This window comes from Medicago truncatula, chromosome 7, assembly GCF_003473485.1.
Source record: "Medicago truncatula cultivar Jemalong A17 chromosome 7, MtrunA17r5.0-ANR, whole genome shotgun sequence".
Lineage (NCBI taxonomy): Eukaryota > Viridiplantae > Streptophyta > Magnoliopsida > Fabales > Fabaceae > Medicago > Medicago truncatula.
This window is the reverse complement of record NC_053048.1, coordinates 22,551,705-22,563,785: the sequence shown is the minus strand read 5'-3', so window position 1 is coordinate 22,563,785 and position 12,081 is coordinate 22,551,705. Positions and strand designations below refer to the sequence as shown.

General features: G+C 33.1%; 1 protein-coding gene across 1 annotated transcript; it reads right to left on the bottom strand.

The window, feature by feature from the left end:
• Positions 1 to 709: 709 nt before the first annotated feature.
• LOC25480162 (hydroquinone glucosyltransferase) lies at positions 710 to 2,441 on the bottom strand. The gene has a single exon (XM_013587396.3). The coding sequence runs from the start codon at positions 2,326 to 2,328 to the stop codon at positions 913 to 915; it is 1,416 nt and encodes a 471-aa protein (XP_013442850.1). The 5' UTR covers positions 2,329 to 2,441; the 3' UTR covers positions 710 to 912.
• Between the last annotated feature and the right edge of the window lie 9,640 nt (positions 2,442 to 12,081).

Here is a 12,081-nt window from a genome sequence, read left to right as displayed (position 1 = left end):
GATAGCTTCTTTCTCCCCTAAAGTAGGTCATATTGGACCGAACTAGGTTACCATCTTGGTTGTTTGTTTTCTTTCTTGCTTTCTTATCTTGTTGCTTTAATTATATGCTTGTGGTGTTGCTTTACACTTAGTTTTATAACTGTTTTGTTGTTATTGCTTGAGGATATTTTACTCATTGATTACCACTTCCTTTGCTCAACACATCTTTACTTTTTATTGGTGTGATTTTTGATCGAATTCACAACAGTTTACGTTCTTCAATTGAATTGTCGTGGCCATGAAATTTGAATTAAATTTTTTATGCAAAGTTGAGTTTGTAAAGTTTGTGCATATTTGTGATTCTCTTTTTTGGCTATTTGATAAGTGCACGTGAAACTTGACCACCATGTATGAATTCGAAAGATTAAATTAAGCTATAAGTAAGTATAGGTGGAATATCTTTTCCTAGAAATTATGATGAATTGAAATTATGCATGTACATGTTCTCTTTAGGTTTGATTTGTCAATAGAACTGAAGCTGGTATTCTATTATGCATGTGCTCTAACTCAAGAAGTTTGATGTCAAAAATGTTGAATATAAAGTTAAGTAGATTGCTTTAAATAATTTCGTTATCTGTTCTATTCAGTTGGTTATAAATGCGGATGATATATGGCAAAAATTATAGTTATTGCAAAGACCACAATTTATAACATTACTGAAATAATCTAATTGTGTGGAGGGAAAAAAATTCATTTCCAATTGACAACCATTTTGTCCTTCTTTACACATTGAATATGAAACTTGATTGTGACAACCATGCAATACAATGACCACAAAAATGAAAAAGCAAATTGAGGAAACAAACAATACACACCTTACTAGGAACATCAAAATCAAAATAACTTTATAGAATAAGAAAAATATTTTTTTTCCTAAATCCCACCAATCATTTCCATTTGACTAGCCAAGTGTGAGAGAGTTTGAATTGAAGAACCATCTTTGACATTCAATGCCTTAGTAGCATAATCTCTTAAACTCTTCATTCTATCACGCATTGCCTTACCTTCTTCCCCTTCCATCAAACACTTAATCACATTTGCAATTTTATCCTTTTCTACAATCTCATCATCTTCAAATTTCAACCTTATGGCCACTTTAAGATCATTACTTAACATAACTGCATTCATTGCTTGTTCTGCAAATAAAGGCCAAGCTACTATTGGCACCCCCTCTTGCATACTCTCCAAAACTGAATTCCATCCACAATGACTTAAAAATCCACCAACTGACTTTTCCTTAAGTATTTGAACTTGTGGTGCCCATGATGGTAAAATCAAACCTTTTTCTTTTGTTCTTTCCAAAAACCCTTTAGGTAAAAATTTCAGTGGATCTTCATTTGTAGCTTCAAGATAAGCAGCACTAACTGAATCACTTGGTGCTCTCAATACCCAAATGAATCTTTGACCACTCAATTCCAAACCAAAAGCTAGCTCATTGATTTGTGTTTGAGAAAGTGTTCCACCACTTCCAAAAGAAACATACAAAACTGAATTTTGTGGTTGGTTTTTCAACCATTTCAAACATTCAAGTTCATCACCAACATCATTGTTACTTAACCCTGTTTGTGTAATGGGTCCAACAGGAAAAAAATCAATTTTTCCATAACCCTTTAGTTCCAATGCTTTTATAGCACTTGATTCCAATTCAATGAAGCTATTGATCAAGATTCCATCAACAAAATACATACTTTTTGCACGTTGAATATACATTTTGTAACCTTCATTTGATCTATCTTTAGTTGCTGCTGGAAGATCAATACCATTGATTGGTACACACCCTTGTAACTTTATAGGTTCTTGTAAATCTTTGTATTCACATGAAAACTCTTCATCAAGTTTTGGCAAATGTAAAAGAAGTGAAAGTACAAAAGATGAACAAGGAAAGTAAAGGTAAGACAAAGAATTGAACTCTTTTGCAAAATCTAGTGCTTCAAATGCAAAAGTATCAGCAATTATAGCAACTAATGGTGTTTTTGAAGTTAAGGATTCTAAGGCTTGATGAATTGATGGTAGAGAGTGTGTAACTGTGAGTTGAATTAGAACTCCTGGGTGTACTCCTTGAGGTAAGTCTTGTTTGTTGATTGGTGGAAGAAAAATTGAGTTTATGTTTGGTGGAATTGTTTCAAGGTATGATTTTGATGAATCTGGTGGTGAACCAAGTGAAGGAATGATGCAAGTGACATGAAAATTTGGGTGGTTTGTGACTAATCTTTTGGTGAATTCAACTATTGGGACTAAGTGGCTAAAACCAGGACTTGGAATAACAGCTATGTGAATTGTTTTTGCCATTGGAATGGACTACAATAGATGTTTAACTCAAACGTTGTAGTTCTCTATATATAAGGGTGCTGCACAATTTTAGGATGTTTTAAGAAGCAAAACTTGTCTTCTCTTTGTGCGTTATTTTAGTGTTACATACGTAATAAAGTGTATATACATGGTGATGTAAGTGCATATGCAATCAAACATCATATAAATTAACACTAATGGAGTGCACATGCTGTGTCTCAATATTATAGAATTTAAAAGGAATGATTTATTGCTTTCACTTCTTTTTATATTTTGATAGAATGCTTTCACTTAATTTCCATAGTTTCAGTAAAAAAAGGCTTAATTGCACTTTTGGACCCTTATCTTTCCAAAAGTTGCGGTTATGGACCCCTAACTAATTTAAATACAAAACAACCCCATATGTTTTGATTCTTTGGCAGTTTTGGACCCCTAGTCCATTGTTGACTCGGTCCACGCTGACGTGGCACCCTAAGTGAGGTGCCACGTGTCAATTTTTTTTTTTTTTTTGCCTTGGGGGTCCAAAACTGCCAAAGAATCAAAACATAGGGGGTTGTTTTGTATTTAAATTAGTTAGGGGTCCATAACCGCAACTTTTGAAAAGATAGGGAGGGGTCCAAAAGTGCAATTAAGCCGTAAAAAAATAATCGAAGTCTTTGTACCAAAATATAAATAAAAAATATTCGAAGTCTTTAGTGTCTGGAGGCTGTATTCTTTCGAATAATAATAAGCTATACTTGGTCCCGTGAGCTTAGTTCAATTTACAGGAACATTGCATAATTTATGCAGAGGCCACGGTTCGAACCCCAGACATGCTACTTCTCCACATTTAATTATTATTAGACCAAAATAAAAATAAAAATAATAAGCTATACTATGTAAACAATGGATTGATCAAATAGTAAGGGATTTAGACTCCTTAAACATATGGTATGAGGTTTAATTATTGTCTCTTGTGTATGAAAAAAAATCCAGTTGAAATGGCAGAATCCACCTTAAATACCTCATATGCCCGTCCATGGAGATGATAAATGTCAAAAATTATAGTTATTTTCCATAGCATTTATTGATTTATTTTGTAAATTGTCAAAATCAAAATTCATCAAAAAAAACAATATTCCTCCATCACGGCCATCAACTCAACAAACAACAAACACGAACAACATTCATTCTTCTTTTGTAAATTGTCAAAATCAAAATTCATCAAAAAAAACAATATTCCTCCATCACGGCCATCAACTCAACAAACAACAAACACGAACAACATTCATTCTTCTCAACAAACACACTGCCATGGATCCATCTCTAAATTTCTTATTCTTTCATTCATTCATTCTCACAAAGAAGAATTTTCATTTCCTTTCTTTCATTCATTCATCAACAAATGCATAAGCTTGAAAGAAAAAAAAACTTGAAAAGGGAAATCTATACTGGCATCGCAAACTTGAAAACAAAAATTAAACAAACTGAAATTGCAAACTTGAATACAAAAATTAAACCAACAAATCCATAATCTGGAAAATGGGTATAAAAAACTTGAAAACAAAATCGTTTATGAACAAAAACAAATGTGAATAAATTGGAATTAAAACTTGAAGTTGCATAAATTGAACCATTCAAACATATCGTATGAAAAATGAGTATGAATCCACTTCCTTTGAGTTAGAATCAAAGATATAAGAAAAAGGAATTGGATTTCTTTGAGATTTAACACTCTCTGGGTCAATCGAACTCAATTAGGAACAAACCAAGAATAAGAAAAAACATAAAAATAAGGAAAAAACAAAGATGGAAACGAAGAAGATGTTGAACAGAAAATTAAAGGGAATGCTCTCTTGTTTTATTCAACTGCAATAGTAGCTTATATAAAGCCTTACAAAGAAAGAAAATAAATTAAGTTACTCCACTAACTCAGTCCACTAACAGAAACGTGGAATGTGGAGAAAACTCACTAAGTCCCACTAATAAGTCCTAAGAAGTAGGGATTATTAACTTAAAATAGAAACAAATACTAGTAACTATGACAGCAAAGCAAAGTCAAAACAAATACTAGTAACTTAGACAGTAAAGCAAATTCAATTTTAACAGAAGAAAGGAAAGCATAGGGAAGAAGATAAACTCAATTGGGTTTTGTGTTGCTGTATTGTTGTGGTGAGTGGAAAGAAGAAATAGATCCAATTTTTTTTTTTAGTTTTAATTTTTTTTTCTGGTTTTTTTTTTCTTTTCTGGATTGGAATGAATTTTTTATGAATTTATGAACATGATAGATGAAGAAGATGAAGTTTTTGCCACATTGAATCATACTAACGGAAAACCAATTGTTTTGACGGATGGGATTTATTTGGCAAACGGAGTAAAAAGTGAGGGACTAAAACATAAGTTTTATTAAATATGGGACCAAAATGAAAACTTAAAATTATTTAAAGGATCAATGGATCAAATAAACCTTTTAGTTTTTATCACTTTTAATTTACACAAAAAATAAAAAGAGATAACAAAAAGAGGAAGGCTTTAGCAGAAGTCTTTGATTCAAGCTTGTTGATACTTCTCCAACACTTACCGACCTTCCCTTGTTAGTTATGCTCTCCTTGAGTGACTAAACTCTATTTTGTGTTGGAATTAAACGTGAATAGTTAGAATTCTATGTATTACTCTTAATCAGGCTGGTTATACATGTAGTACTCTTAATCTGGCTGGTTATACATGATTTATGCATTCAATTTAATATTTAGTTTAAATCCATTCTTAAAGATTTTGTTGACGATGCAATGTTCCGCAAATTATCTTTTGATATAACCTACATCAGTGACATGCCTTATTATTTAAGGCACCTAGTTTAAACTATGCATAGGTGCTATAGCGTTAGGAATATTGACGATGCAATGTTCCGCAAATTATCTTTTGATATAACCTACATCAGTGACATGCCTTATTATTTAAGGCACCTAGTTTAAACTATGCATAGGTGCTATAGCGTTAGGAATATTGAATATGTGTATATTCAAGTATAACTATCCGCATGTATTCCATTTGAACAACCAGTTATTTTTCCACCAAGCATCGAAAGTCAGTGTATAAACTAGCATCCGAGTATATCTCAAACGGGCATGTCACACTACTTTTCAAAATTTCTTAAATAGAATATAAAACTATTTAATAAAACAACAACTTAATAGTTTCACCAAAACCTTGCAGCGGAATATTTTCAACATTTAAATAACAACAACATCCAACATATTAATTCTCCAATAATAATCTTGGCATAAAAGCCTCATCAATTACTTCAACAACCAAATAAAGGGCTACATCAACATGTTCCAAAAATTGATACATAGGAATGAAAATAAGCAAATAAATCTCATCCCGTACGTATCAGAGCCCTAGACATTGAGCCACCACCTACTACTCAGGATCACCTGCAAGTTACCCATAGGAAGGGCAACATTTTCAAGCAGAAGGGGTGAGATTCACAACAAAAAGTATAGATATCAAATTCATCAATTGAATCTAACACCCTAAGATAATAATAGTTATTCATTATGAACATATATTTCATAAACAGCAACATCAACAACAATGGTAATCACAACCAATAACACGACTCATGCAACTACTCGACAACACCACTAAGACTCCTCGACAATGCACATGCATGTGGTACCAATTTACAGGGCAGTGGCCCTCACCGGATATTGAATGGTTAAAGCATTCATCAGGGCATAAGCCCTCACTGCTTTGAACAATAAGTGTTCCAGGACATGAGTCCTCCCGCTTTGAACGACAAGGCGTTCCAGGGCAAGAGCCCTCCCGCTTTATATGCTTATGCAACTAACTCCACTTGTGTATATCTACATACAACTCGACAAATGCATATATATGTATATAACTCACAACCCACAATTCAACAACATGTATGATTTAATTAAATAAAAACATACATCACAATCAACAACAGATTAGTATAATTCAATCCAACAATTCCAGAAAAATACACAATTAATCCTAATCATGCTTAAACATCAAGATCATTCAAAACAGAATAAACAACTCAAAATCTAGGTAACTCGCCTCGCGAGTACATCTACTCGCTATGGCGAACTCAAGGATTGGGTTGCTCGCCGTGGCGAACTCAAGGCGAATGAGAAAAAAGGTGCTCTCAAGAGTTTTGACATTTTTCTCACTAAATCTTCATTTTTAAGCTCCCTATTCATCTTTTTAATCTGAAAATTGTCCCAGTCCTCTCTAAAATCATCTAGGCACTTAAAACTATCCATATTACAGCTTATAACAACAATTCAAAAATCATGATCTCTCAGGCACTTGCTCGCCATGGCAAGTGGTTCTGCTCGCGAAGCGGGCTATGAAGTTGTTCACTCGCGAGGCGAGACTAGCTATTCGCTGGGGCGAGCGATGAATGTCAGCACGGGCAGAATGCAGGTTTTTCCCCAAAATCCCATTTTCCTCCAATTCACTCCCCAAATTAGTTTACAGATGCAAAACTAAGTGATGTATGCAACCAGAACCTAATTCTAACATCAGAACAGCAATCTCTACACCCAAAACTCAATAATTCATCAATAACCTAAAATCCCTAATTCCTACCAAAACTTGTTAAACTCAAAATCAGAATCAGACATCTATACTACTGAAGCAAACCTCACACTTACCTTAATTCAGAAGAAAAAATGCACAGCAATTCGGGTTCTTTGGCTCTACTTGCTCTTCTCTCCCTTTTCTCCCAAAAGTTTTGCTTTCACGTAAAAATGTTTCTGACCTTTCTTTTCCTAACTCCCCAAAATATAACTCCCCTTTATTTCATTTACTCCCCCTTAATTCTATTAATTCCTAATTAACTACCCAACCTCCAAAATAATATTAATATTATCACATAATTTCTAATTAATATTAAAATAAACTATATAATAAAATAATACACACCACATAATCAACAAATATTATTTAAAATCATATAAAAGACTCTAAATAAATCAAAAATAAATAAAATAACGACTAGGGCGTTACACTCGCATCGTTAGCCAAGAAAGGAGACGTATTTTGAGTGACAGGTGGAGTTATATTTAAAGCATAAGATCGATTAAGAGGAAACATAAGATGAATAGCTATCAAAATCTAAACCCAGCACAACTTTCTCTATTTTGAAATATCTTACTTTTAATCACATTATCAAAAAAAAAAATTAATAGAAATTTGTTTAGAATTTATGTGAATTCAAGCTAATCAAGATATGTGCGACCTCTATTGTTTGATATTTTATTTTTGATAAAACTGGCATAATACTTACTGTTATACGAGGATAAGCTAAATCCTCTTCATCAAATGACGATGTTGGCAGGGACTGTGTGAAATTATATTTGATTTCACTTGTTTGCACTTTTTTTTTTCTAAATTTGTATAGATTTTTCTCTGTCCTGCTTCATTTGCGAGGAAAAGCTAGTTCGCCCAGCAAATAGGTCAAAACCTTTGAATATTTTAATTTGTTTTACTTTTAATTTTTGTTTATTTGCAAATTTCTATAACACACTTGACTATTAATTCTTGGTATAGTTGTTTGATTGCTTTATATATGAGGAAAATCACGCGAAGGTCAATTGCTTTATGATCTCGAGATCGAAAGGACTGGAAGGAAAAACAGACGCCAAACAACAAAAAGAAGAAAATCTATTCAACAATCAACAACAAATATGGCCAACAACAAAGAAACACCAACACCATATATGAACAACGATAGTTTAAGGACGTCCACTCAATCAACCAATCCTGAAACAACCAGCGGTAGATGGATATCAAAACAGGAGTTATCTAAATGATTCACTCAAATCCACTCGTTAATGGACCATGAAGACACCATCAACCACCTAGTTAAATTTTATGAAATTGCCGAAAGCCTAGGAGCGTTGGACATCGAAGAAGAGAATCTATACCTAAGGCTATTCCATCTTTCTCACATTGGACATGCCAAAGATTGGTATCTGGACCAATCAGAAACAACATTGACAAATTGGAACACGTTGGACAAAAAATTCATCAAAAGATTCTTCCCGTATAGTAAATTTCATGATGCTAAGACAACAATCGTTGTTTTCACCCAAGGTTTCAATGAAGCATTATGCGAGGCATGGAAACGATTCAAATCTATGCTTCACATACGAATTCGATGATATCACTTATATTCAAATTTTCAGTCAAATACGGCCTTCAGCAGCAATATAAACTTATGCTTGATGAAACAGCATGAAGTGCACTCATGTCTAAAAGCTCCACTAATGCCATCAAAATCATAGAATCTATGGCCATCAATGATCGGTCAAAGTACAACGTACTAAGGACATCATACAAAGATGGTCGGCCTTTTAGAGCTCAAGACTAACGACGGTCTGCTCGCACAAAGCAAACTTCTAACCAACATCATGAAAGAACTAATCAAGAAAATTGTAAAAATTCCCTAGTAACTAAAAAGCATTCGAGAGGAGCAAGATAAGAAAGTATTGAAATGCAAGATATGTGAAAGACCACATCAAACCAGATATTGTCCGCCTGAGAATACGTGAACTACATTAACAATCAATACGAACATAATCAGTCTCCATACTAGAGTCAAAATCAATACGGTAATAACTTTCAACGGAGAAACAACAATTCTCAAAAGCAAGTACCATATTACCAAAGTTTACCGAATCAGCAAAATCCTTAAGTGAATATAACACAGAAGATTGAAGACACACTCAAACAGTTCATCCAAATGTCCATAAATTATCAAAAGAACACCGAAGCTTCTATCAAAGGCTTTGAGGTGCGAGTTGGTCTAATTTCCAAGCAACATACAGAAAACCATACATCAACATTTAATTCTAATACAAAAAAAATAACCCTAAAGAATGGCACAGAGAAATTCTAAGTTCAAACCAACAATGGCACATAGAAATTCGAAGTTCAAGGTATTATCCTATGGGTAAATTTTTCCATAATAAGAATACATAAATTATCATCACATGCACATGCATTACTTCATAAACTTCAAGCATACTCCTCTTTTGCATAACAGATGCCCTTATTAGAAGGGAAAAAACTCTGAAATTAAGGTAACGTTTGACCCGACTTTTTTTTCCACTTCTCTACATTTATAGGAGAAGGTAGGCCAAACGTAATATCAATTAAGTACTAATCAAAAAAAGTGCTTTTTTTAGAATGCATAAAATTGAATGGAATGACCTTTGTGTAAAAATTAAATCATCAAGATCGAGTTATTATATGAAATTAGAACACACTTACTTGGAAATCATGGTGACCGGATTCGCCGGGATTGAAGACAAAGTCTTTCTTTGCCTTTCACATACTCCAAACTTAATTAGGGATTTCAATGGGGCAAACCACTAATGAGCATAATAGTCAGAGTGATGGCAAAGGGGACCTAGCCTCTCTATTTATAACCGTGCAACCCTAGGTACCGCCCATCATGGGCCTAGTGTCTAGGCCTACATTATGTTTCTACACAAATCATATTAAGTGCTCAAAAGCCCATTATTTATTGATCACTTTTATTAGGGCCTAAGCATCATCAAATGGATCACAACATCAGTCCGTTTTCATTAAAACCAAAACCAACAATTGATTGCATCCCACAAAATATTAGAAGAAATTCTAACATTCTCCAACTTGGGCAAAATCAATTATGTATTTAAAATAAAAAAATAAAATAAAAATATTTTTGAAAACGACTTTCGGACTGATAACAAACTTCCTAACGTGGCCACTACATGATCCCATGATGCAACACTTAATAAAGACTCCGTCCAACTAAGAACTGAATGATTTCGAATCATGGCGGTAGTTATATCCTTAATTGATACAATACCTTCCATGGTTACAAATATCACCAATTCCGTCAACTAGTCATCTGTGTAGAGTTTAGCAAGAAATGATATGTCAACGTGATCATCGACCATACTATCATTTTCATTGTTGGTCCTCAATTTCTCTCAATGCTTTAAAGCCAGAGAAATTGTGTGATTTCTCTCAAATGCCTTAAAGCCAAAGAAATTATGTGATTTTTCTCAAATGCGTTAAAGCCAGAGAAATTATGTGGTCCACGGAAAACGACATTGCCTCAGCTCCAAAATAGCGTCGATCACTGGCATAGTGATCCCAATGACACTGAGCTCTAAATTTTATGTGTATATAATGTGTCAGCTCCAAAATAGTGTTGATCACCGACATAGTGATACTATGAACACTGAGCTCTAATTTTCATACATAATACATTAGCTCCAGAATAATGTTGACAGCCGGCATAGAGATCATGTCAACATTGAGCTCAAATTTTTCACATGTAATGCCTCATCTCCAAAATAGTGTCGATCACCGACATAGTGATCCTAACGACACTGAGCTCTAATTTTTCACATTTGATATTTGATATATACAAGAATTTATCTCATCATCAATTATTAAATTAAATGAAAATTCACAACAATATATCAAAGAAAATAAGTGAAAGAAAAATTCATCATCACAAAATTGATAATGTAAAATTCAAACTCCCACTAACCAAATGCATCAAAAGAATTCATAATATTCATGTTATTCAAAGTGACTCTTGAAAACAATAAATCTAAGTCATTTGGTTAAAAGAATAATTAACATCAAAGTTAGGGAGCCAATTAATGTAATTAATAATTTATTACCATAGATTATAGGTGTTAGGAGCCACTAATTTCAATTTCGACAATTTTTAAGGGTTCAGAAATGCTAGTTGTAACCTTTGGTTTTAGTAAATTTTCTTCTAATCAAATCCACACAAAGTACTTAGATCATCAAACTTTAAGAAAGGTAGAATGTTTACTTTGATTAATTTCTCATCCCTCTCCCCAATAAATATGATCCAAATGCTTATGCCATGAATTAAAGGATGTATTCCTCAACATTAGACCTTATAGCAACAACAGTTTTGACAACAAAAGACAAAACAAGGTTATGTGAAGTCAAAGAAAAATTATATAAATCATCAACAAAAGATCCAGGGAGTCATTAACCATATAGCAGAGACCATTTATATAGATGAACAAAGGATGAAGAAAGGTTATGTGAGTTTAATCTCAAACTTAGTTTTCTACCTCCTAGTAAAACTAAAACAAAGTTGCTCCAACAAGGTAACACAAACAAGTTTCATGCTAAATAAAGGTATATGAAATATATTTTTCAAAACAAGTTCAAAACTAGAATGTTAAATTATGGTGACATCTCCCACTGACTTCACAATTACTCCTTGATCATATTAAACTGAAATTAAGTTGACATCTCCCTGTGACTTCACAGTTACTCCTAAATTACAACATTGTCAGATTTTTACGTCCAATAACTTTTATTAGACACATGGAGACCAATATGGTAAGGTACTTTAACTTGTGAGTTGTAACGCCCTCTTTGAATTATTTAATTATTTAATTGAGTCTAGAATTTATTAAGAGGAGTTTAGAATATATTTATATGATTTGTGTGATTTTAGATGATTTATATGATTGGTGTGATTTATGTGATTTTATGAGGAGTTGTGACTTATTTTATTGTTTAATAAAATAAGATTTGAAAATAAAATAAATATTGAGTTGATGGGTTGTTTTGAGATCTTAGAGAGTTTTGGGGGAGAAAGAGAAATAAGATAAAATAGATAGAGGAGATATAAATAGGAGAGACCTAGTTTAGAAAAACAGTACGTACGATCAGCTTATGGGAAAA

Coding starts and splice junctions, on each gene's coding strand:
- LOC25480162 (XM_013587396.3), bottom strand. CDS start 2,328: ATGGCAAAAACAATTCACATAGCTGTTATTCCAAGTCCTGGTTTTAGC.